The 26,204-nt window shown below is 66.7% G+C and overlaps 1 protein-coding gene across 1 annotated transcript; it reads left to right on the top strand.

Annotated features, from left to right (window-relative positions):
* Nucleotides 1–6,078, top strand: CCR6 (C-C motif chemokine receptor 6). The gene is made up of 3 exons (XM_084890958.1): nt 1–135; nt 4,762–4,830; nt 4,925–6,078. Exons 2-3 carry the CDS (start codon nt 4,822–4,824, stop codon nt 6,026–6,028), a joined length of 1,113 nt encoding a protein of 370 aa, XP_084747084.1. The 5' UTR covers nt 1–135; nt 4,762–4,821; the 3' UTR covers nt 6,029–6,078.
* Nucleotides 6,079–26,204: the final 20,126 nt, after the last annotated feature.

Raw genomic sequence — 26,204 nt, forward strand, 5'->3', positions numbered from 1 at the left:
GCTTCTGAGTAGGAAGTGGCTGTGCCTCGGCCGTGTCCGTCTCCCGCGTCTCCCTCCGTGACCGGCTCCCTCTGGTCCTGAGCCCCCGCGGCGACGAGGCCGGACGCCCAGGGACCCGTCGCAGCGCGGCTGCAGGTAAGCACCGCGGCGAGGGGGCTTCTCCTCTCCTCCCCCGGCCTGGGCCTCGCTGCCCGGGTCCGAGGGACCTGAGACCCCTAACAGCTTCCCCCCCGGCTCCCGGGGCCCGGCTCCCGGCTCCTGGGCCCGGCTCTCGGGGCCCGAGTGCTGGGAGCCGCCCGGGCCACACTCGGCAAACACCCGCGCTTCAGACGTGCCCTCGGGTCCTAGCAGCACCGTCCGGGCCCAGGCCCTCGCCCGGGGGGACAGCAGGGCCGGGCCGGGCTGCTTCCGAGAGCCGGGCTCTTCGTCCGGCGCAGCGCGGCCTTGGCACCGCCGGCGGCCTCGCCGGGGACTGGGCCGCGTGGGGACGGGGCTCGAGGGGAAGCTGTGCCACAGCCGGCCGGGGCTGCTCCGGGCTCAGCCGTCCGCAGCAGCTCTGCTCGCCCGGTGCCCGCAGCCGGGGCGGTCGGGGCGGCCCCTGAGCGGCCGGCGCCCCCACGCCTGTGGGTGAGACAGGGGCAGGAGGGCTCGTGTTGGGAGGGAAGGGCGGCGCCGAGTCAGCGCGACGCTGAGGGCCACAGAGGTGGTCTCTGCGAACAGAGAAACGCGAGCAGCCCGGACGCGGCTCAGGAACCGGGGGCAGAAGGAACGAGGGCACCAGCTCACGCTCATCGCTGGAAAGCACCTCCGCCCCTGACCGCGCTCAGAAGCAGAAGGAAGAGCGATGCAGCCGCGGCGGCCGATCTAAAACCACCGCGGCCGCCGCCGAGGAGGCAGAGCCGCCCACTGAGCCGGGCCGGGCCGGGCTCAGCCTCAGAGCCGGGTTTTTTTCATTTATTTTAAATATATTTTTTATTGATTTTTTTACAGAGAGGAGGGGAGAGGGGTAGAGAGCTAGAAACGTCGATGAGAAAGAAACATCGATCAGCTGCCTCCTGCACACCCCCCACTGGGAATGTGCCTGCAACCAAAGTCCAGGCCCTTGACCAGAATCGAACCCTGAACCCTTCAGGCCACAGGCCGATGCTCTATCCACTGAGCCACACCGGTTCCGGCTCAGAGCCGGGTTTTAACTGTGCTCCACGTAAGGTCTCGGGGTGCCTAGCAGGCCCTCTGGGGCGAAGTGAGGGGGGAGGTAGGAGCCCACAGGCTCTCAGGGGGCGCGTGTCCCGGCTACAAGGCGGACACACTGTCCACATGGATGTGGAGGCGTGATTCCCAATGTCCAGAATGTACTCAGAACCCATGCATACATGCATGCACACACACGCACACACACGGCACATGCACATCACATATGAACATATCACGTGCACACACATGCGTGCATTGGTTATGTACAACACACACAGCACATAACTCACACTCTGTCCCAGTCTTGTCCCTTGTCCTGCAGGCTTCACTGTTTATGAAAACAAGCTCAGATTTTAAGTCTCAGCTTTGATTTAATGTTAACAAACTTAACCTCGTGGTTGAACTTTTTTAAATTAATTCTAACCGCTGGTGGTCTCCCACTGCTGTCAGGCACCAAGCTTTTCCCGGGTTAGTTTTCTGGGGTGAGTCTGCCTGGCCAGGGGCCCCCCGAGTGGAGGGTCCCCGGCCACACTGCCTCTCAGCCTCCTCTGCCCCGGCCCCGACCCCACCAGCTCCGCCGGGACCCACCACCAGCTCCCCTGGGCGCTGCCGGCCGGTCCCTCCGGGGCGCCTGCACTGCCACGGCTCCGCTCGCCTGCTGGTGGCCGAGGCGCCCAGAGCCCACGGGGGAAGCCGTGGTGTCTGAGGGGCCCGGGGTCTCTGCGGGGCGTGGGCGTGGGCGTGGGCGTGGGGGCGCCGGGGCCGGCACCGCCTGCCCTGTGTGAGCTGCGTGTGGACCGCCGGCCCCTCCGGGCCCCCCGGCCCGGCCCTCAGGGCGCGCTCTCCTGCGCTGAGTGAACTCGCACTCGCTGTGGGTCGCTGAGACGCGGTGTTTGGCTCGAGGTCCTAACACAAGCGGACGAGGAAGCCACGTTGTTTTATCTCGAAATGTGAGTGAGCAGTGTCGGTGCCGCGCCTAACGGTGACTCTGAGCTGCACCACGTGTTCTCCACGTAGCCCCCTCCACCGGATGGCCTCGGCCGCGGTAAACTGAGGCAGCACGTGTCTTCTCGGGGGAAGCGCGCTGACGTGGGCCGGGGAGGGGGGCGGCCACTCCGCCAGGCGCCCGGACCCTGGGTGCCGGTGCTGCTGATCCGGCCGCGATGCCGCAACGAGCCGAGGGGCGGAGTGAGCAGGTGTGTCTGAGCCGCTGGAGCGGCCGTGAGGGCGCCAGGGGCCAGTTGGCCCGTGCACCGGCCTGGCCCTGCTGGGCTCCTGGCAGCGCCGTCCGCCTGCGTGTCCGGCAGCACTGGGGGGGGGGCCATCCCTCAGGCACAGCTCTGCCGGCACCGGCCTCGGCTCTGCTGAACGTCCAGGAGGAGGGTGCCCCCAGCGTTTCCCAAACTCACCTACTCCGGCACCCCTCCCCCTCCGCCACAGTCTTCATGGCAGAAACGGGGTTTCTCCAGAGCTGAACCGGGAGTCACGTGAGCAGGCGTGTGCCGGCCTCTGACGTGTCGGGTGGCTGTGTCACCGCCCCCGCTTCCCTGGGACGGCCCACCTGGCCTCTGTGGGACACGGTGGCCTGGCCCTGAATCACCGCCGGCAGCCGGTGCGGGGCAGGCACGGGCCGGGCTGCGGTCTGGGCTGCCAGCACCGGTTCTCAGCCACCTGCGCGGACTCGGCCTTGTCTGCAGTGCGTACCCTTGGACCCCGCGGTCCCGAACACCACCCCCCAGCAACACGGAGCTCACACGCCAGGGCCCCGTGATGAATCCCGAAATTCCGACCACAGGAGTCAGAGGGCATTGAAGCAGAGCCTCTCAGGCAGACAATCCAGCGGAGCCCTCACCGCCCACCCCAGCCGGCACCTCCCCCGCCCTCCTGTCTCAGAGCCCCGATGGGGCGGCCACAGCGGCCAGCTGGTGCCAGCTCCGGGCAGTGGGAGGGAGGTGCGAGGCCCCCATGGGGTGTGCGAGGGACAGAGTGGGAGCACCTCACAGGCACGCGCTCAGGAACCTGTGAGCGGGCTGCGGGTCAGGCTGCTCCCTCCTCACACGCGGGGCACACGCAGGGCACACGCGGCCTGCAGGTGAGGACCGGCTGGCTGGAGGGACCGTGTCCCAGCCAGCACGGCCGCCTGCCTCTGCGTGTCCCTCCTCCTGACCTCTCTGGCCACGCGGCCAGGGGTCGGCGAGAGGATGGGGTGAGTGGTGGCAGGGGGAACTCCAGGCCGGGGTTTGAGGGTTTGGGGGTTTGGGGGGTGGAGGGTGGGGTGGGGGAGGGGCAGTTGAGCATCCTTAGTGCTGCCATGGAGGTGGTAGAGGTCCCGCCACCTCCGCCACCTCCACTGGGAGCCCGGCCTCTGGCTGAGCGGCACTCCCCCTGTGGGAGCGCACTGACCACCAGGGGGAGCTCCTGCGCTGAGCATTTGGTGTCAATGCACTTCAAATGAGTGGCCTTAGCATATCATTAGCATATTGCCCTTTGATTGGTTGAACAGCCAACCGGATGACCAGACACTTAGCATATTAGGCTTTTAGTATTGCTCAACCACTCGCTATGACGTGCACTGATCTCCAGGGGAAAGACGCTCCAACCAGTAGGTTAGCTTGCTGCTGTGGTCCAGCTGATCGGGACGGAGAGAGCCAGGCCAGACCACCCTGCAGTCCCTCTCCGGCTGGCCAACCTCCCACATCCCTCCCCAGCCCCGATCGTGCCCCGTGGGTCCCTCGGCCTGGCCTGTGCCCTCTTACAATCCGGGGCCCCTCGGGGGATGTCGGAGAGCCGGTTCCAGCCCGATCCTGCAGGCCAGGCCGAGGGGCCCCCCTGGTGCATGGATTTGTGCCCCGGGCCTCTAGTTAAGGACGTACACTTTCCTGCTGCCTTTCCCGGCCAGGGGTCTTGTCAGTGTGTCCTGAGGATCGCCAGAGTTTAAAGAAAACCCGTGGACGGCTCACGGGCGGCGCCCTGAGCTGTGCCGTTCGCGCCCTGCCGGCGAGCGCCGGAGCGGCAGCCTTCAGCGCGACTGCCCTGGCCCACGCACGCCCGGGCACTGGCTGCTGCCTCCGGGCTCGGCGTGAGGAGTTCTGTGCGGGTCAGAGTCTGCGGTGCTGCTGTCACCCTGTGCACCCCGAGGATCGGAATCCACCCACGCGTGCGCGTTGTCACCCACAACCGCCTTCCAGGCGTGTGGGAGAGCCGGCCAGCGTGGCTCCGTGGTGGACCAGGAGGTCAGGGCTCCATTCCCAGTGAGGAGGGTGCAAGCGGCAGCCGATCCGTGATTCTCTGTCACTGATGTTTCTAGCTCTTTCTTCCTCTCCCACCCTCTCTCTCTAAAGAGGTAAATAAAAGATTCTATTAAAAAGAAAAAGTAGTGTGGCAGAGACCCTGTGACCCGCAGGGCCCGAGGCCTCGGTCCGGCCCCCAGGAGGGTGCTGCCCCCTGCTGGAAGTGGTGTGTTGGGTGGCGCTCCTATTCCTCGGAGAGAGGACGATGCCCCCCACTGTCCGGCCCCCCAGAATCCGTGTCCTAACGCCTGTGGCTCTCGCTTCCTCTCCTGCCCAGGGTCCCTCCTCTGCTGACACCCCGTGGGCGGGCCCCCGGCTGCCCGGCGCCGGTGGCACCATGAGCGAGGTGAGTGCCCGGGGTGTGGGCTGGGGGCGGACGCTGGGGTCACGGCGGCTCCTCAGACACGGCCCGGCCGCTGACGCTCCCTCCGCCCGCCCAGGCGCTCCTGACCTTCACGGACCCCTACCCCGACGAGGACGAGTACAACGGCACGGAGGACTACGCCGCGGACCCCTCCCTGCTGTGCGTCCTGCAGGACGTGCGCGACTTCTCCCGGCTCTTCGTGCCCGTCACCTACTCCCTCATCTGCGTCTGCGGGCTCCTGGGCAACGTGCTGGTGGTGCTGACCTTCGCCTGCTACAAGAAGGCCAAGTCCATGACGGACGTGTTCCTGCTCAACATGGCGCTGGCCGACATCCTGTTCGTGCTGACCCTGCCCTTCTGGGCGGCCACGCACGCCGCCGGCCGCTGGGCCTTCAGCGGCGCCCTGTGCAAGCTGGTGCGCGGCGTGTACGCCGTCAACTTCCACTGCGGCATGCTGCTGCTGGCCGGCATCAGCCTGGACCGCTACGTGGCCATCGTGCAGGCCACGCGCTCCTTCCGCCTGCGGGCCCGGCTGCGGGCGCACCGCCGCGCCATCTGCCTGGCCGTGTGGGCGCTGTCCGTGCTGCTGTCCGCCTGGGCCTTCGTCTTCGCCCAGAAGTACCCGCTGCAGGGCCGGGACGTGTGCGAGCCGCGCTACCCGGCGGTGGCCGAGCCGCTGCGCTGGAAGCTGCTGCCTCTGGGCCTGCAGCTGCTCTGGGGCTTCTTCGTGCCGCTGCTGGTCATGGCCGGCTGCTACCTGCTCATCGTGCGGGCGCTGCTGCGCGCCCAGAACTCGCGGCGGCACCGGGCGGTGCGCGTGATCGTGGCCGTGGTGCTGGTGTTCCTGGCCTGCCAGGTGCCCCACAACGCCGTGCTGCTGGTCACCGCCGCCAACCTGGGCCGGCTGGGCCGGTCCTGCCGGGACGAGCGGGCGCTGCGCTTCCTGGAGGCGGGCACCGAGGTGCTGGCCTTCCTGCACTGCTGCCTCAACCCCGTGCTCTACGCCTTCGTGGGCCACCGGTTCCGCAGCCACTTCCTGCGGGCCGCCAAGGACCTGCTGTGCCTGGGGCAGCGGCGCGCACCCGGCCTGGCCTGCGGCCGGCTGCCCTCCGAGGCCTTCCCCTCCCGGCAGACCAGCGAGACCGCCGCCGAGGACAACCCGTCCTCCTTCACCATGTGAGCCGGCGCCGGGCCGCTTCCCCGGGACCGGATGTGGACACGGGGCGTGGACACGGGCGTGGACATGGGGGGGTACGGGGCGGGGGAAGGGGGGACACTCGTGCAGATTTTCTCCTCCAGAAACTGGTTCCGCCGCCTCTGAGGCCGGCGCCCGCGAAGCAGGCTCTGGGCACCCGCATCCAGGGAGGGCTGGCACACGGGAGCGTGTGGGGAATGTTCAGGAACCAGCCCTGGTCCGACCGCGTTTCTCCCAGTGAGAGAAAAGAATACTAAAAAACACACATACACACGAAACAGCCAAAAAACACAGAAAGAACAGGGCACCGCTGAGGGATACATAGGGGCCCTGTCCCCTAGTCAGCCGTTACTCCCGGTGAGAGAAAACAATGCTAAAAAAAATACATACACACACAAAAAAACAAAAAAACACAGAAAAAACAAGGTCACCGCTGAGGGATACACAGGGCCCTGTCCCCGGGGGATGGGGTGGGGTGGGGGGGAGGCTCCTGGCTCCCAGAGGCGGGTCCGTTAGGAATCAGGTTTCCTCCATCTCTCAGCTTCTAGAAAGTTCTGGAAACTCGTGTCGGAGGGCCGTGTAGATGTAGGAGCACAGGAGGGAAAGCTCAGCCTGTTCGAAGGCAGGCAAGCTGGGGGGTACTGACACGCGGTCCCGGAGGCCGGACTGGCCTCTGCAGCTTCCTCTCGCGCTCACCAGCGTCTCCGCGTCTCCACTGAGCTTCACGGTGACCTCTGAGGGCCTGACGTCTGCATTTTATTTTATTTTATTTAAAAAAAATTTCTTTATTGATTTCAGAGAGAAAGGGAGAAGGAGAGAGAGAAACATCCGTGATGAGAGAGAATCACGGATCGGCTGCCTCCTGCACGCCCCCTACTGGGGATCGAGCCCACAACCCAGGCATGTGCCCTTGGCTGGAATTGAACCTGGGACCCTTCAGTCCACAGGCGGATGCTCTAGCCAATGAGCCAAGCTGGCCAGGGCTGCATTTTATTTAAAAAACAAACAAACAAACAAACAAACAAACAAAAACAACCCAAAACATTTTAAAGCCACTAGTTTTAAAAAATTTCTTTTTAATTGATTTTAGAAAAGAAGGGAGAGAGAGAAACATCAGTGATGAGAGAGAATCACGGATCGGCTGCCTCCTGCACGCCCCCTGCTGGGGATCGAGCCCTGACCCGGAATCAAACCGTCACTTCCTGGTCTATGGGTCCACACTCACGCCGGCCACTGTGTTCGGTTTAAAACACGGCGTTGGCTTTGCAAAAGGAAGCTGGTTTTCTGGGGAGCAGAGGCGGTCCTGTGGTCTCGGAGTTCCATCGGCGGGACCACCGGGTGCAGCCTCTCCCCCCTCACACCGCAGCAGCTGCCCCGGAACCAAAGCGAAGGGGCTCCTTCAGGCGCCCAGATGGACAGGACCCCGTGGCACCGAGACCTGGCGCCCAGACGGACAGGACCCTGTGGCACCGAGACCTGGCGGCCGGCACGGACAGGACCTCGTGGCAGTGAGACCTGGCGCCCGGCCCGGACAGGACCCCGTGGCACTGAGACCTGCGCCCAGACGGACAGGATCCTGTGGCACCGAGACCTGTGCCCAGACGGACAGGACCCCGTGGCACCGAGACCTGGCGGCCGGCACGCGGAAATGGCCCTCCGGGTGACCGAACCGGAGGGGAGCAGCCTCTCTAGTGCAGCCCTCCCCGCTCCGCCGCCCGCTCAGGGAGGAATAGGAGTGCCTCCGTCCGAGTGCTCTGCTCCCACGCAGCGTCGCCGTCCTGGCCGCACGGTGAGTCAGGCACAGCCGTGCGCTCGGCGCCCGGCCAGGCACAGAGCTGCGAGGGCCCCCTCCACAGGAAAAGCTCGGGGTGTCGCCGACGGCCCTGGCCTCCTCCGGCTCCCGGCACCTTCCTCACCGCCGGCTCCCAGACACGGCGCCCGCCCCCGCCTCTGCTCTGTGCTCGGTGGGTCCGGCCACGTCGCGGCGTGGCCACCGGCACCGTGAGAACACGCTGGCCGGAGGGAGCCACACGTGTGGGCCTCAGTGCCTGGCGCACCCTTCACTGGGGCTGCGGGGACGAGAGGCCGGGTCCTGCCCAGGCGTGGCTGGCGGGCATGTGCCCTGACTGGGAATCGAACCCTGACCTCCTGGCTCATAGGTTGCTGTTCAAGCACTGAGCCATCTGCCCAGACTAGAGCCAATATCTTTAAAATATATATATATATTATTAATTTTTTACAGACAGGAGGGGGAGGGATAGAGTTAGAAACATCAATGAGAGAGAAGCATTGATCAGCTGCCTCCTGCACACCCCCTACTGGGGATGTGCCCACACCAAGGTACATGCCCTTGACCAGAATCGAACCCGGGACACTTCAGTCTGGAGGCCACTGAGCCACACCGGTTTCGGCTAGAGCCAGTATCTTATAAGCTTCACCTTCTGCCTGGCTGTAGAAGGCCAGCTGGGTTCTTCAATTCTAGGTGCCGTTCGGGTCCTCTTTCCAAACCCGGTGCCCTGGGAGCTCAGTGTGCACAGCTGCGCTCCGGGTCTCCCAGGAGTCCCGGCGGGAAGGTGACCCGCCTGCGGCCCAGGGCGTCCTCGATGGGGCGCCGCTGCCCTCTGCTGGCCGCAGGCCGCACCCGCAGGAACGCTCCCTCGCAGCCTCCCCGATTGCAGGACAAAGGGGCTCGTGGCAGTGGAGAGCTTTCACCGAACCTCACACTGTCCTCTGGAGCCTGAGTAAAACCTTGGAATAACTGAGCCTCACAATCCGACTGGGAAGGCCGCCGCTCATTCTCATCGCCGCCAGCGCCCACCGGGCAGGGGCTCCTGGCTCCCCGGGGACAGCACATGCGTGTCTGTACGAATGTATGTGTGTGACTTGGGAAATAAGGTCTCTGTATTTTATGGTTCCTATTTTAGGACAATTTTAGGGCGTGATGACTAATAAAGAGGTTTTACTTTAAAAGATGAGATGTGATTGCCGGCCAGCGTGCCTCATTGGTTGAGCACCATCCCATACACCATGAGGCCAGGGTTCAATTCTCAGTCAGGACACGTCTGCCTCCCTCCCCGAGTCACCTCCTCGCTCAGAGGAGCCGTTCGGAGGAGGCGAGGTCTCTTTACGGAGGGGGTTCTGGGCACAGGGCGCAGGCGCCTGGGCGCGGGACCAGGCACCAGAGCCCCTCAGACGGCATCGCGGGCCTGAGCCCCCGTCGGAGCTCTGGTCCACCGCACACGCGTGTGGAGTACACGTGACGGCACAGAGTCCTTACAGGGCCTGAGCCCCCGTCTGAGCTCTGGTCCACTGCACACGCGTGTGGAGTACACGTGACGGCACAGAGTCCTTACAGGGGCCTGAGCTCCCGTCTGAGCTCTGGTCCACCGCACACGCGTGTGGAGTACACGTGACGGCACAGAGTCTTTACAGGGGCCTGACCTCCGTCTGAGCTCTGGTCCACCGCACTTGCGTGTGGAGTACAGGTGACGGCACAGAGTCCTTACAGGGGCCTGACCTCCGTCTGAGCTCTGGTCCACCGCACACGCGTGTGGAGTACAGGTGACGGCACAGAGTCTTTACAGAGGCCTGAGCTCTGTCTGAGCTCTGGTCCACCGCACACGTGTGTGGAGTACAGGTGACGGCACAGAGTCCTCGGAGTGGAGGGACCTGTGGGAGCGCACGGCCCTCGGTGCCCCGGGCAGGGACGGTGAGGAAGGGTCACCAGAGAGGTGACCGGGCGGCCAGTCAGGAAGCCTGTGTGGACGAGCCCCAGGTCCTGCCCACATCACGTGTTACTGGTTCTGGTCCGGTCCCCTGGCCACCGGCTGGACCGAGGGCCTGGAGACGACCCCAGCAGCGAGGGCAAAGGTCAGGCCTCTTTGGGGGCAGTTGCCTTCTTGCCTGCTCACTCGTTTATGAAAACAAGACTGAGAATGCAGCGTCCCACTTTTGCTGAAAACACAAATGCAGTTCTGTGACACTTCCCGATGCTGAGAGGCCGTGTTCCAGCGGGGAAAACCCAGCGGACCAGACGGAAAGAGGAGGGAGTGGGCCAGGAGGTCAGAGCCAGGAGGCGGGCGGGCGCCCGAGCAGGCGGCGCCGTGGTGAGCGTGTGGCCGGCCGGTGGGACGGGCCGCTTTCTCCACTTTGATCCGTGGCCGCCGAGGCTCCGCCCTCCATTTCTTCACGGTCCCGTGTCCACGCCCGCCCGGGCCTGCTTCCTCCCCGCAGGGACCGGGTCACTGTCTGGCTCCACCCGCCGGCCGAGCAGGGGAGGGGGAGAGGGAGCTGGGCCACTCACAGGACCAGACCAGGTCGGTAGGGAGGTGGGAGCAGCTGCTGGAGGGAGGACGGGGCACAGGCCCCGCCCCCGGCGCCCGCCGGGCCTGCGGTCGGAGCCCGGGAACCTAGCCCCTTCCCCAGCGTGTTCCAGCCGCGCACATCACAAAGCTGGTTCCTAGCACACGCGTGTTGCAGGCAGGAGACATCGCTTTGAGTGTTGTTCACTGGGACAGGAAACATTTAATGGTGCAGAACGAAGCTTTTTTTTTTTTTTTAAATATATTTTTATTGATTTTTTACAGCGAGGAAGGGAGAGGGATAGAGAGCTAGAAACATCAACGAGAGAGAAACATCGACCAGCTGCCTCCTGCACACCCCCAACTGGGGATGTGCCCGCAACCAAGGTACATGCCCTTGACCGGAATCGAACCCGGGCCCCTCCAGTGCGCAGGCCGATGCTCTATCCATGAGCCACACCGGTTTCGGTCAGAACGAAGCTTTTCATGCACAACAGGTAATGTCCTCAGGGAACCATGACGGTGCCAGGGGCCGCTGTGAAAACTCTGTTCTTCATTGTTTGGTGCAGGTTCAACCAAACCCAACTCCCCGTGAGGGGGCGCTCCTGAGCGCCTCCCAGAGGGAACACACGGGAGGCCGGCGGAGAAGGGAGCTGGCCCGGGTTCGAGGGCTGCGCCCGGGTTCAGGAGCTCTGCCCGCTGGGCCCAATTCCAGGGCTGCGGGACAGACAGCGGGACGTCACAGGCGGGGGCCTGAGCACGGGGCACCGGCCGCCTTGGCCAGAAAAGCCGTCAGAGACACACGTGAGCCCGCGACCACCGGGCGCGTCTGGCCCCGAGGCAGCAGGGCCTGTGCAGAGGCCGTGGCCAGAGGTTCAGGGTCACTTTTAAAAATATGTATTTTTATTGATGATAAGAGAGGAAGGGAAGAGAGAAAGACATCCATGATGAGAGGGAACCATGGATCGGCTGCCTCCTGCATGCCCCCCACTGGGGACGGAGCCTGTAACCCGGGCCTGCGCCCTGACCTCCTGGGTCATAGGTCATGCTCACCACAAAGCACACAGGCCGAGTTCAGGTCACTTCTTGTCGTGTGGGGTGCACGTGTGCTCACCGCCCGAGTCTCTGCCTCGTTGAACACAGAGCAGCGCCTCCTGTGCACTGGCGTCACACGGCGCAGCCCGTGAACCCGCGTGTGCCGTTTCCCCGGGCCTCTCCCAGCAGCCGTGTGCTCGGACCCGGAGACAGCTCCAGCTCCTCTCACTGTTTAGGGCTCAGGGAAGACTCCACGCCCAGCTTTCCTTTTGGGTCACGGGAGGGGATTCGCATGTCCCGCTCCCGGTCCGTGTGACAGGCGTGTGACAGGCGTGCTCCCGCCACGTCAGCAGACACAGAGCTGTGTCCAGCAGTGGCACCCTCATGCCGGGCTGCGCCGGGAAGCGGGCGGACTGTCGCTTTAAGCCCGGGTGTCGGTTTAGAACCCGGCACTGCCCTCGCGTTCTCCGTTCTCCGGGCCAGAGGGCGGCCCGGCCCGCGGCCGCCATGGACGGGTGAGGGGATGGCGGGGTCAGGGTCAGAGGGCAGCCGCCATGGACTGGTGAGGGGACGGCGGGGTCAGGGGGCAGAAGGCAGCCCAGCCTGCGGCCGCCATGGACGGGTGAGGGGACGGCGGGGTCAGGGCCAGAGGGCGGCCCAGCCTCCGGCCGCCATGGACAGGTGAGGGGGCAGGGGGGTCGGGGGCAGACCCGCGCCTTCGGTGCCTGGACGATGCCCCCTAACGGAGCCGCGGCCGGGGCCTCTCGGCTACGGCGGACGGGGATGGTCCGCACTCTGTAATAATGTGGCTACTCACCGAGCCACCCTCCCCACGGGGTCTGTGTGCACAGCCCCGGCCTCTTCCGCCCGGCTCACCCCTTCGATGAGGAGCCGTTTCCTCAGAGCGAGCGAGTGGGGGCCGAGGGCGGGGGAGCGGGGAGGGGAGCACGCCCGCTCAGGGCCTGGGGGGGAGGGGAGCACGCCCCCTCAGGGCCTCCATGGAGGGGAGCACGCCCCCTCAGGGCCTGGGGGGGGAGCGGGGAGGGGAGCACGCCCCCTCAGGGCCTCCATGGAGGGGAGCACGCCCCCTCAGGGCCTCCATGGAGGGGAGCACGCCCCCTCAGGGCCTCCACTCTCCTTGTGCTTCGCTTCCAGGTGCCCTGAGCTGCGTGGGACCCGCCAGACGGCCCTGCGCCTCCCCGCAGAGGCAGAGGCAGAGGCAGAGGCAGAGGCGGGGTGCTAGCGCCCCGTTCCCGGCTCCCCTCCAGAGCAGCTGGGGGGGGGGCTGGCACACGTGACCCGGCGGCTCCTGGCTCCCCGTTGTCCCAGCCTCTCCGCTCAGCTCCACGGGAGGTGACAGAAAAGCCATCCGTACAGCGGCTGGGGCTGACCGGGTGTGTTGGGGGTGTGACCGGGTGTGTTAGGGGGTGTGACCGGGTGTGTTAGGGGGTGTGACCGGGTGTGTTAGGGGGTGTGACCGGGTGTGTTAGGGGGGCTGACCGGGTGTGTTGGGGGGTCTGACCTGGTGTGTTGGGGGGTCTGACCGGGTGTGTTAGGGGGTGTGACTGGGTGTGTTAGGGGGGCTGACCGGGTGTGTTGGGGGGTCTGACCGGGTGTGTTAGGGGGTCTGACCGGGTGTGTTAGGGGGTGTGACCGGGTGTGTTGGGGAGTCTGACCGGGTGTGTTGGGGGGTGTGACCTGGTGTGTTGGGGGGTGTGACCGGGTGTGTTAGGGGGTCTGACCGGGTGTGTTAGGGGGTCTGACCGGGTGTGTTGGGGGGTGTGACCGGGTGTGTTAGGGGGTCTGACCGGGTGTGTTAGGGGGTGTGACCGGGTGTGTTAGGGGGTGTGACCGGGTGTGTTAGGGGGTCTGACCGGGTGTGTTAGGGGGTGTGACCGGGTGTGTTAGGGGGCTGACCGGGTGTGTTGGGGGGTCTGACCGGGTGTGTTAGGGGGTGTGACCGGGTGTGTTAGGGGGCTGACCGGGTGTGTTAGGGGGTCTGACCGGGTGTGTTAGGGGGTGTGACTGGGTGTGTTAGGGGGTGTGACTGGGTGTGTTAGGGGGCTGACCGGGTGTGTTGGGGGGTCTGACCGGGTGTGTTAGGGGGTCTGACCGGGTGTGTTAGGGGGTGTGACCGGGTGTGTTAGGGGGCTGACCGGGTGTGTTGGGGGGTCTGACCGGGTGTGTTAGGGGGCTGACCTGGTGTGTTGGGGGTCTGACCGGGTGTGTTAGGGGGTCTGACCGGGTGTGTTAGGGGGTGTGACCGGGTTTGTTGGGGGTCTGACCGGGTGTGTTAGGGGGTCTGACCTGGTGTGTTGGGGGGTCTGACCGGGTGTGTTAGGGGGTGTGACCGGGTGTGTTAGGGGGTCTGACCCAGTGACCGGGTGTGTTAGGGGGTGTGACCCGGTGTGTTAAGGGGTCTGACCGGGTGTGTTAGGGGGGCTGACCTGGAGTTTTTAGGGGTGTGACCGGGTATTTTTAGGGGTGTGACCGGGTGTTTTTAGGGGGGCTGACCGGGTGTTTTTCGGGGTGCCTATCCTGCTCTGTGAACCAGAGACCCTAAGATTCCGCTGGCACAGCCCACCGGGAGACGGCGCTGACGGCTGTGGGCCCGGTGAGTGTCTGTGGATGGAAGCGCTGCTATGGGTTGCCACGGGGAGGCCACGTGTGGGCCGTTTCGTGGTCCGGACACTCGCTGGCCGAGTCCTGGGTCCACAGGGAGGTGGGCGTGGTGACGGGGTCCCTCACACTCACCCAGAGGGGGGGGGCTTCGCCTCCTGATGGCCCTTCCCACCAGGACCCAGGGGCTCACATGGAGGCCGAGCCGCCCACAGACTCCGGCTCCCCCGAGGACCCCCCGGCCGGGGCCGACCCCGCGGAGACGGAGCCCCCCTGGGAGGACGGCGGGGCCGAGGAGGTGCTGGTGAGCCGGGTGCTGGGCCCCAGGCTGGGCGTGGGGACCCCCGTGTGCCCAGCCTTCGCCGTCCCGCGTGCGTCCCCATTCCTCTTCTCACAGGACGCGAGCGATGCTTCGCGGGCGCTGGCCCCCCTCCTAGAAGCGCCTGGGGTTTTACCTCCTGAGCGGAGGCCGCGCCCGGCTCTCAGAGGGCGCAGCCTCAGGGACTGGGGGACACGGCGGGGCGTTCCTGACTTCACTCGTCCCCCAGCCCCCCCGCCCCCCAACTCTGTCAGCTTCCCGCTCCCGGCACGGATTCTGAGCGTGGACGCCCCGCCCGCCCCGCCCACGGAGCTGCCTGTGCGGTGGCCGGGCCACCGGGGCGGGGCGGTCTGCCCTCGGACCCGGGCCGGGAGAGCTGGTGTGGGTGCGGAAGGCCGAGCGACCCTCCCTAAACAGCGGCCGTCCCGCCGCAGGGTGCCCGCCCGCTCCGGGGACGTGGTCGGCGGCCACAGCCGAGGGGAGAAGGGCAGTGGGCCCCGCGCCCGCGATGGCGCAGCCACAGGGGGAGCCCGAGCGCGGCTGCGGCACTGCCGCCTCCGTGGGGACTCGGAGCCAGCTCCACTGCGAAACCGAGATGGAGCCCCGGCCGGTGTGGCTTGGGGACAGAGCGTCGGCCTGCGGACTGAAGGGTCCCGGGTTCGATTCCCGGTCAGGGCACAGGCCCGGGTTACAGGCTCGATCCCAGCGGGGGGCGTGCAGGAGGCCGCTGGTCCACGGTTCTCTCTCATCGTGGATGGTTCTATCTCTCCCTCTGCCTTCCTCTCTGACACCAATAAACACACGCTTTAAAGTAACAACAGTGATAGAGAGGGATGCAGGCCTGGAGCTCCCCTCAGCGGCCGGAGGCGAGGTGTGGGGGGCGGGAAGAAGGGGGCTCGGCGCCCCGGGCCGACGCCGGCCATCTTCTCTCCCCGACAGCGGCTCCGGCGGGAGGTGGCCGGGCTGGGCCGGCAGCTCCGGACGCAGCAGGAGCGCTGGGCCGCCATCCTCCAGGGCCTGCGGGCGGAGATGGACAGCCTGAAGGAGCAGAGCCCGGGGCCGCCGGGGCCCGCCGCCGGCAGACCTGACGCCGCCGGCACACCCGGGGCCGCCCCGCGGCCGAGGAGGGAGCCGGGCGCTCGGGTACGAGCTCCTGTTCCCGGAGAGCAGCTCGTTGGGCCGGCGGTCCCTGCGGCGGCGGCCTCTCAGCGCCCCAGGCCGTGGGCTCCGTCCCCACGAACGAGGGATGGCCGTGGCTGCCCAGGCGGCTCTCACGGACGCCAGCACGAGGGCGGCCAGGCGTCTGACCACATGGAGCCGCCGCCGGCTCAGTGACCCCGCGGTCCCGTGGCTGGTGACCGGCGGCGGCGTGTGAACATCTGACACCCCCTCCCCCCGGGGGCCGGGCGGCCCTGGCCACGGCTCTCCTCCGTCCCGCCCCGGGAGGACGCGGTCCACGGAGACAGCTGTGTCCTCTCCTCTGGGAACCGGGACAGTTTGAGGACAGTGAGAGGCCGCCCGTGGCCCCTGTGGGGCGTGGCGGCTTCCGTGAGGATCCTCCCGCGAGGAGGGCCCTGAGAGCCCCCGTCCCCGCCCCCCCCGTCTGGGGCCGCGGCCAGGGCGCCGAAGGGGAACGTCGGGCTGCGGCCGCTGGGCCTGAGGCGGCGGGACGCTCAGCCTGTGTGTCCTTTCAGGCGGCGAGGCCGGCCGGCGGCAGGAGGTCCCCCGTGCCGGGCGGCGAGGACACGGCGAGGAGGCGTGCTGCCCCGAGCCGCAGCGCCCCGCTCCTCGGGCGGGCACTGTCGCCCCCGAGCACGCCCTCCTCCCAGGTGACCCGGGTCCTGCGGCCGCGGGGAGCGGGCCCAGGGCTGTCACTCATCCCCCTGGCAACGGGGAGCGGGCCCAGGGCTGTCACTCATCCCCTCGGCAACGGGGAGCGGGCCCAGGGCTGTCACTCATCCCCTCGGCAACGGGGAGCGGGCCCAGGGCTGTCACTCATCCCCTCGGCAACGGGGAGCGGGCCCAGGGCTGTCACTCATCCCCCCGGCGACGGGGAGCGGGCCCAGGGCTGTCACTCATCCCCCTGGCAACGGGGAGCGGGCCCAGGGCTGTCACTCATCCCCCTGGCAACGGGGAGCGGGCCCAGGGCTGTCACTCATCCCCTCGGCAACGGGGAGCGGGCCCAGGGCTGTCACTCATCCCCCCGGCAACGGGGAGCGGGCCCAGGGCTGTCACTCATCCCCTCGGCAACGGGGAGTGGGCCCAGGGCTGTCACTCATCCCCTCGGCAACGGGGAGCGGGCCCAGGGCTGTCACTCATCCCCCCGGCAACGGGGAGTGGGCCCAGGGCTGTCACTCATCCCCTCGGCAACGGGGAGCGGGCCCAGGGCTGTCACTCATCCCCCCCCAGCTCCTCCCCAGCTCCACTCCCGGGGTTGTGGCCCCTCCATCCCCCTTCTCCCCTCCCTCCTCCCCCTCCCCTGGGTCACGTGCCAACCAGGGTCATGCTTGCCCAGCACAAGGCCAGCTTTTAAAGTAGCGAAATATATATAGATATATAGATATAGAGATATAGAGATATAGACATAGATAAATAGACAGACTTCAGAGAGGAAGGGAGAGGAAGAGAAGGATAGAATCATTAATGACGAGAGAGAATCATCGATTGGCTGCCTCCTGCACGCTCTCCATGGGGGATCGAGCCCGCACACCAGGCATCACACCGTGACCCCCTGGTTCACAGGCCCATGCTCAGCCATGGGCCACGCTTAACCCCAGCTCTGAGGACTCCGTTTTGCTGAGACGGCTCATCTCTTCTCCACGTGCAGTCATGACTCCCCCACCCTCCCCCTGGGCGGCCACACGGGGACGGGGCTCCGGTCCTGCTTTCCGGCTCTGCTCCGGCGTTCCGCGGCCGAGCTCCCGCAGGCCCGGCCCGGGGTCCTGGCCGGCGTGCCGGGCGGCAGGCTGTCCTACCGATGCCACGCCCTCTGCAGCCGGTGAACGTAACGGTGGAGAGGATCGAGTCCGGGAAAATGGTGTCCTACGAAGACGGAGACAAGACGGTGTCCATCCGCCTGCGGATCCGCAAGGCCGCGCCGGCCGGGCCGGGCCTCCGCGCCGAGGGGAAGGCGGCCCCGCGGGCGGCCGCCACGGTAACGTCAGACCCCGCTCACCCGCCGGCCACGGCCAAACTCCGGTGCAGGGAGCTCCCCTCTGGCCGGATACGATCCTTCATTTGTTTCTCAAGTAATCTTGACGTTTTGGAATAATTTCATTTCCATAGACAGAGTTGAATTTTTTCAGATTTGCTTTTAATGCTGAAAAGATGAGCTAACTGCTCTGACCTCCGTGGCTCGGCCACGCTGTGTGTTCCTGCATTTTAAAAGGTGACATTCGGTGCAGCGCCCAGCGCGGTGCTGAGGGCCAGCTCCCGGGCGCTGAGCATCCTGGGGCTGAGTGTCGACCTAGGACCCGGGAGGTCACGGCTCCCGGCCCGGTCAGGGCACAGGCCCGGGTTGTGGGCTCCATCCCCAGGGTGGGCCATGTAGGAGGCAGCCGGTCCATGATTCTCTCATCATTGATGTTTCTATCTCTCTCTCCCTCTCCCTTCCTCTCTGCAGTCATTTTAAAGCGTTGAAAAGACGTGATCAGATTTGCATTAGAAAAGAGGTTAATTTTAAAACGGAGAGCTGGGGGCTGTGGTGGCCCGCTTGCTCTCACCTCCTCACTCGCCCTCCCCATGTCTCGTGCGACTGCCTGCGATGATGCCTCTTCTCTCCGCAGACTCTTCCTGTGGAACCAGCCTCCTCCCCGCACACAGCACAGCCCGCGGGCCCCGAGGCCGAGAAGGCGTGAGGAGCGGCCCGGCGCCCGGCCGGCCGGGTGGGTAGCTGCCCAGACACGCTCTGGAGCTCCCTCTCCGGCCCCCGCCCCCAGCCAGGCGCCCGGCGTGTGGCCGGCAGGTGTTTCCCCGTCGCTCTCGGCCCCCAGGTGGCCCGGGTGGGAGAGGAGGAGGGATGCGCGGCCTCCAGGGTCGGAAGGTCTCCGGAGTCCGCTAGCCGGACCTGAGCTCCTGGGCCCCCGATCGGTCCCTCCCCTGGAGCCCGCGGGCCGCCGGAAGCCCTCCTCCTGCTCCCCCCCTCACCGCGGCCTCGGTAAGCCCACGGTGCTCTGGGGATAAGGTGTTCGGAATGGACAGCGGGGGCTCAGGGACAGCTGGGTCCGCTCAGTGGGTGGTTCTCCTTCGTGGGGTTGTCATGTAGTGAGTTTTTTGGGGGGAGCGCATGTAGGTTGAAGGCTGGATCTTACATCTCAAGAGCAGATTATAAGAAAGCAGCCATCCCTTAAGCATTCGGTACATGGATGAGCCTGTCACTCAACCTCAGACCCGCCTAGGCTGTGGGTACAAAGATAGGGACTCTGCTTCCTCCTCTAAGCCCCACCCCCTGCTTCCTCCTCTGAGCCCCACCCCCTGCTTCCTCCTCTGAGCCCCACCCCCTGCTTCCTCCTCTAAGCCCCACCCCCTGCTTCCTCCTCTGAGCCCCACCCCTGCTTCCTCCTCTGAGCCCCCCCACCTCCCTGTCCCAGTGTTCTTGCCCCACCCCTGCCCCCGCCATGCCCCTCCTGCCCCCCCCCCCATCCCCTCATCTTCTCCCCTCTTGCTGGCCTTCACTGGATGGGCTGAAAGTCTTTGCTCATTTGCATGTTTCCTTCTTACACCATAACCCCAAACACAGCTGACTGTGATGTTCTCCTGTGGAGCACTGGAAAAATCATTGTGCCTCTTCGTTTCTGAGAGGGAGCCGGCTCTTTAAGCCTCACTGGGGACATTGCTGGTTAAGCCATTGATCTCCCACCACTGAGGGACACTCTGCTTCACTGACCTGGTGGGTTTGGGGTGAACTTGTGGTCTTGGTTCAAACCTCAGGCTGATGGATGGCTGTTGTGGGGCCAGCAGGGGACAGCAGGGAGCAGCAGGGGGCAGCAGGAGGCCAGCAGGGGGCAGCCAGCAGGGGGCACGCCATCGATCTGCTTGGCCGGGGCGGAGGACAGAGCCCAGCGCTAGGGTTGGGACGAAGAGGACGGTCCAGTCATTAACCATTGCCATCGGCGTCTCTGTAGCTTCTCCTCTCACACGGGGACAGCTCTGCCGTCAGCTTCCCTCTGTTAACCTGACCGACACGGGAAGACACGGATGCTTCTGGCTCCCTGGTCCAGCATATGCCCGCCGTTACCTCATCCCGGCCGTTTCCAATAGAAACCGGTCCATCCTCTGGGCCGGGTGGTGGCGTGGGGACGAGGGCCTGGGGGAGGAGGAAGGGAGAGCTCCGGAGGACGTGTCTGCACAGGAATCACCAGGTTTGTGGGCCAAGGGTCCCGCTCCACCCGCCGGGAGCACGGGTCCCGAGGGCCAGCACGCTGGTGATGTGCAGAACGACTGAGGAAAAGGCGTTTGTAGGGCGGACGGATGATTGCTCCATCGATCAATCGATCCATCGCATTCACCCCTCGTGGCCGGGCCCTGGTGCGGGTGCAGCTGTGGGTTTAGCGTGTTCGTGGGAGCCACAGACGGGTCCCGGGTGCGGGCCGTGGCAGCGAGGACTCGGAGGAGGAGAGTGATCCGGCCCCACCCCTTCTTCTCCCCGGACCCAGGTCCCCACGGGGGCGGCCGGGGCGCGGGGCGCGGGCTGCGAGGGCCCCGAGGACCAGGGCCTCAGGACCACCATCCTGCGCTTCCCCAACGGCGACGTGAAGAAGACGCTGCTGGACAACAGACAGGTGCGTGCCCGGACACGCCTGGGAGCAGCCCGAGCCGGCCGCCACGGGCTTTCCCGGGGGGGAGGGGCAGGGGCGAAGACGCACCCCCCGGGCTGAGAACCCCTGACGCCGATCCTGTGACCTCCCTTCCCCAGGGAGCTCTCTGGCCTCCAGGGGACATGGGCCTGGGAGGAGGTTGGACTCAAAATTCCTGCACCTCCCCTTCCACCCTGTCCCTGCACCCCCACCTGTGTCTGCAGCCCCCTAACCCCCCGCCTGTCCCTGCAGCCCCTGCACCCCCACCTGTGTCTGCAGCCCCCTAACCCCCCGCCTGTCCCGGGAATCTCCAGCTGCCGGCAGAGAGGTCGGCCAGCTGTGTGGTTCAGGGTCACAGGGTCAGGAGTCAGGGCCCATCCAGGTGAAGGGCTAGGGCCGCCTGCCTTGGAGTCTGTGGCTTTAAGAATCCTCTTCAGAGTCCCTCCCTCACAGGGGCAGGCCCCGCCCCCGGCCCCCGCCGGGCAGGCCCAGTCTCTCACCCGCAGGGAGTACTTCCCCGGTGGGACCCGGGTTCCAGGTGACGGCCAGTGTCTGTGCCCACAGGTCTACTACTGCGCCAGCACCCGGACCACACGCGTCACCCACCCCAGCGGCCTGGTGGTCGTGCGCTTTCCCAACAAGCGGACCGGTGAGCCTGTGTGTGCGTGTGCGTGTGCGTGTGTGTGTGTGATGTGCAGGCACCTGTGGGCACACATGAGATGTGGAGCCTTTAGCAAGCTCTCTGGCGGCCATCATCAGGTGAGCAGCCTGAGCGGCCCAATGAGAAGCCGGTGCTCTCCCGGTTCCCTCCATCACAGCGAGCTCGCCTGCAGGGCGCCGAGTGCCTCCCGCAGGTCAGTGGTTTGGCTTCTGCTCATCGGCAAGGGCGCTGTGGGCCGGGGTGTGCCCCGTGGGCTGGCGTGTGCCCTGTGGGCCGGCGTGTGAGCCGTGGGCCGGGGTGTGAGCCGTGGGCCGGGGTGTGAGCTGTGGGCCGGCGTGTGTGCCGTGGGCTGGCGTGTGCCGCGTGGGCCGGCGTGTGAGCCGTGGGCTGGCGTGTGAGCGTGGGCCGGGGTGTGAGCCGTGGGCCGGGTGCGCCCCGTGGGCCGGGGTGTGAGCCGTGGGCCGGCGTGTGCCCCGTGGGCCGGCGTGTGCCCCGTGGGCCGGCGTGTGAGCCGTGGGCTGGCGTGTGCCGCGTGGGCCGGCGTGTGAGCTGTGGGCCGGCGTGTGCCCCGTGGGCCGGGGTGTGAGCCGTGGGCCGGCATGTGTGCCGTGGGCTGGCGTGTGTGCCGTGGGCTGGCGTGTGCCCCGTGGGCCGGGGTGTGAGCCGTGGGCTGGCGTGTGTGCCGTGGGCTGGCGTGTGCCCCGTGGGCCGGCGTGTGAGCCGTGGGCCGGCGTGTGTGCTGTGGGCCGGCGTGTGTGCCGTGGGCTGGCGTGTGCCCCGTGGGCCGGGGTGTGAGCCGTGGGCCGGCGTGTGCCCCGTGGGCCGGGGTGTGCCCCGTGGGCCGGGGTGTGAGCCGTGGGCCGGGTGCGCCCCGTGGGCCGGGGTGTGAGCCGTGGGCCGGCGTGTGCCCCGTGGGCCGGGGTGCGCCCCGTGGGCCGGCGTGTGAGCCGTGGGCCGGGTGCGCCCCGTGGGCCGGGGTGTGAGCCGTGGGCCGGCGTGTGCCCCGTGGGCCGGGGTGTGCCCCGTGGGCCGGCGTGTGAGCCGTGGGCCGGGTGCGCCCCGTGGGCCGGGGTGTGAGCCGTGGGCCGGGGTGCGCCCCGTGGGCCGGGGTGTGAGCCGTGGGCCGGGGTGTGAGCCGTGGGCCGGGGTGTGAGCCGTGGGCCGGCGTGTGCCCCGTGGGCCGGGGTGCGCCCCGTGGGCCGGGGTGTGAGCCGTGGGCCGGGGTGTGAGCCGTGGGCCGGCGTGTGTGCTGTGGGCTGGCGTGTGTGCCGTGGGCTGGCGTGTGTGCCGTGGGCTGGCGTGTGAGCCGTGGGCCGGGGTGTGAGCCGTGGGCCGGCGTGTGCCCCGTGGGCCGGCGTGTGCCCCGTGGGCCGGCGTGTGAGCCGTGGGCCGGGTGCGCCCCGTGGGCCGGGGTGTGAGCCGTGGGCCGGGGTGTGAGCCGTGGGCCGGGGTGTGAGCCGTGGGCCGGCGTGTGCCCCGTGGGCCGGCGTGTGCCCCGTGGGCCGGGGTGTGAGCCGTGGGCTGGCGTGTGCCGCGTGGGCTGGCGTGTGCCCCGTGGGCCGGGTGCGCCCCGTGGGCCGGCGTGTGCCCCGTGGGCCGGGTGCGCCCCGTGGGCCGGCGTGTGCCCCGTGGGCCGGGTGCGCCCCGTGGGCCGGCGTGTGCCCCGTGGGCCGGCGTGTGCCCCGTGGGCCGGGTGCGCCCCGTGGGCCGGGGTGTGAGCCGTGGGCCGGGGTGCGCCCCGTGGGCCGGGGTGTGAGCCGTGGGCCGGGGTGTGAGCCGTGGGCCGGGGTGTGAGCCGTGGGCCGGCGTGTGCCCCGTGGGCCGGGGTGCGCCCCGTGGGCCGGGGTGTGAGCCGTGGGCCGGCGTGTGTGCTGTGGGCTGGCGAGTGTGCCGTGGGCTGGCGTGTGAGCCGTGGGCCGGGGTGTGAGCCGTGGGCCGGGGTGTGAGCCGTGGGCCGGGGTGTGAGCCGTGGGCCGGCGTGTGCCCCGTGGGCCGGCGTGTGCCCCGTGGGCCGGGGTGTGAGCCGTGGGCTGGCGTGTGCCGCGTGGGCTGGCGTGTGCCCCGTGGGCCGGGTGCGCCCCGTGGGCCGGCGTGTGCCCCGTGGGCCGGGTGCGCCCCGTGGGCCGGCGTGTGCCCCGTGGGCCGGCGTGCGCCCCGTGGGCCGGGGTGTGCGGCATGGTCCTCCCTCCAGTCGGTATGGACTTCGGGTCGCAGCGCCCTGGCTGGAGCCCGGGTTCCCGGCTCCGTGTGTTCGCTCGCTCTGTGAGGGGTTAGTTCTCCCGTCATGGTGTGGGGTCCACATCAGTGCGATCGTCCTAGGACCCAGCTTTCTCTGTGCAGGCGCGTCGGGCGGCCCCTCCCGCGTGGGGGGCTCTGGGGCTCAGCGTCCCCCGAGTTCGCGTCAGCACCCCCTCGCCCACGGGAGCCCCGAGAATGTGGCTCGGTGGGGTGCCTAAGGGGCACACGCAGGCTGCCTCCGTCCCCGCCGTCACTCAGTCTGTGAAGGGAGGGACTCCGGCTTGGACTGTCTGCCCTCCTCGCTGAACTAACCGAGCCCTGGCCCTGGGTGAGCTTGGGGTTTCCCAAAGACCGTGCTCGGGGCCAGCGAGCCTCCCCGCCACGGGCCCTGTCTCCCAGGCTGCCGGCATTCGGACGTGCCCCAGAGGCTGGGGCCTGCTTCCTTCGTGTGAAAAGGTGAGTGTGTGTAGCCCTAGCTGGTTTGGCTCAGTGGATAGAGCATCAACCTGCGGACTGAAGGGTCCTGGGTTCGATTCCGATCAACAGCACGTACCTTGGTTGCGGGTTCGATCCCCGGCCCTGGTCACAGGTGCGTGTGGGAGGCAGCCAGTCTCTCTCACATCAGTGTTTCTCTCGCTCTTCCCCCCTCCCTTCTGCTCTCTCTAAAAATCAATGGAAAACTATCCTCGGGGGTTTAACAACAGCAGAAAGTGTGTGTGTGGACAGAGCACGTCGGTGGTGCTGTGTGCAGGCCCAGGCGTCCTCGGGGTCTTGGGCGTAGCCCCAAGGACAAGCGGACGCTGGAACGTGCATTTTTTAAAAAAGGGTAAAGGAGCCAAAAACAAGAGAAAGCTTCCAGTTAAAAGTGAGTCCCAGGATGTCCTGTGGGGAGGTGACTGTCTGTAACGAGAGGCCGATGCACGAAATTCACGCGAGAGCAGGCCTTCCGGCCCCGCCGCCTCAGCCCTCACAGCCGAGGCTTCCTTTGTCCGGAAGGGTGTCCGGACGGTCACTCCAATGTTCGGCCATTCAGTCGATTTGCATATAACGCTTTCATTATTATACTAGAGGCCCAGCGTGCAAAATCGTGAGAGACCTCAGACCCGCCACGCCATGCCACCACGGGAGCGGGACCCAGCCCTTCTGCGCAGCGATACCCATCAAGGCACCTCCGGGCGACCGGTGGTTTGGTTGTGATGGCATTACGGCCACAGGCCTTCTATAATATAGATAGATCAAAGCCTAATATGCAAATTGTCCCCATGGGAGTTTGACCAGGAGTTTGATTGCTCACTGTGATGTGCACTGACCACCAGGGGGCAGCGCAGAACAAAGGAAGGCCACTATTGGCCTTGATCGCCGGCCAGGACTACGGACCCTACCCGTGCACGCATTTCCTGCACCGGGCCTCTGGCAGTTAATAATGCTGCGTATCTGCAAGCTGCTGAGAGATTAGATCTTAGGAGTCCTCATCGCAGAGGAGACATTTTTGTCACCATAACTGTGGCGTGGAGGTAACGAGCTGGATGTTCGGTGACAGTTGTGCCTCAATAACGAAGCGTGTGTCCTGCAGAGAAATTCTACCCCAACGGCCTGAAGGAGACCCTGTTCCCGGATGGGACGGTGACGCGCCTCCGTGACGATCGGGAGGAGACCCTGTTCCCGGACGGGACGTTGCTCTGCGTGGCCAGGTCGGTGCCAGGCGGTGGTAGCCGACTGACGCGCCCGAGTTCTTGGTTTGTGCAGTCAGATTCCTTTAGTGGCTGAGCATCGACCTATGAACCAGGAGGTCGCAGCTCCATCCCCGTCAGGGCACAGGTCCGGGTTGTGGGCTCCATCCCCAGTGGGGGCCGTGCAGAGGCAGCCGACCTGTGATCCTCTCTCATCATGGATGTTTCTATCTCCCTCTGCCTTCCTCTCTGAAATAAATAATAACAATATACTTTTAAAAAGGGTTTATTTAGATTAACTCTTAAAAAATGTGTTTAATATGGTTCATAGGTCCAGGCCCAGCCACCGAGCCACCCCACTGGGCTCTGTAGAGTCATTTTGGGTAAGGCGCAGATGTGTGTCCGGATGTGATAACAGGCCCCGGTGCCACTGGCCCTCAGTCCCTTCCCGGAGAACATGGGCTTCACGCCGATGTCTAAGTGTCTCTTCTCCGGCGTTGGTCATGCTGGACGGTGACCACAAAACCAATTCCAGCCTCAGGCGTGAGCCCACCTGAGGCCATGCCGTCCGGAGGCCGAGTCCAGAGCGGGACACACGCCAACACCGTCTGAGAGGCACGGAGAAGCTGTGGGGGGCTCTCCTGCGGCAGAGCGTGCAGTGCCAGGACCCTGTTCCCCCGGGGCCCGTCATGTGGGAGGTTGACTCTCGCTGCTCCTTCACCCCGACAGCCACCGGCCCCAAGGGTGTGGGACATGCACCCCGATCCTCTCCCTCCCTCTCTCCCCCTGCAGGCCACCACCAGCCCCGTCCTTTCTCTCTGGTGCCTGCAGGCCACCATCTGCCCTCAGCACCGGACCATCTTCCCGTCCTCTGTCCTTTGTCCTGGACGAGGCTCAGGACACCCTCCAGACGCCTCCTCCTTCCGATGACCCTCCCGCTCAGGATGCGGGTTCTCATGGCCAGGCCCGGCTGGCCCAGCCACCGCTGGCCGGTCCCCGGCTGGCCTCCTGGCCCCGTGGGCCTTCACCGCCCAGCCTGGCACGTGCCCCCCCAAACGAGACCTGGGGGGGGACCAGGCCCGCTTCCCACACTGGCGCTCGGCTCCGCGAGGGGAGCTGAGCCGCGCCCTCCGCCCCCAGGAACGGCGACAGGACCATCGTGTTCAGCGACGGGCAGCGGGACGTCCACACGGCCGAGTTCAAGCGGCGGGAGCGCCCCGACGGCAGCGCCCGCACCGTGTACCACGACGGCCGCCAGGAGGTCCGGCTGGCCTCCGGGAGGGTGAGGGTCCGCGACACAGCCACGGCCCCGGACGGCCACGCACGCACATCCGGACCCCCACGGCTCTGACGGCGCGGAGGGAGACGCCGTGTCTGTGTCCTGGCGAGAGAGCGGGAGGCCCACCAGGGGCAGGACGCCAGGAGGCCGAGGCCGCTCCGTGGCCCCCGTGGCCTCGCGCACGGCGCCCTGTCCTCAGCCGCTCCGTGGGCTCGGTCCTCACGGTTTCCTCCATCCGTGCCCA

The sequence above is a fragment of the Pipistrellus hanaki genome (assembly GCF_964339955.1).
Source record: "Pipistrellus hanaki genome assembly, chromosome: 7".
In the NCBI taxonomy this organism is placed as follows: Eukaryota; Metazoa; Chordata; class Mammalia; order Chiroptera; family Vespertilionidae; genus Pipistrellus; species Pipistrellus hanaki.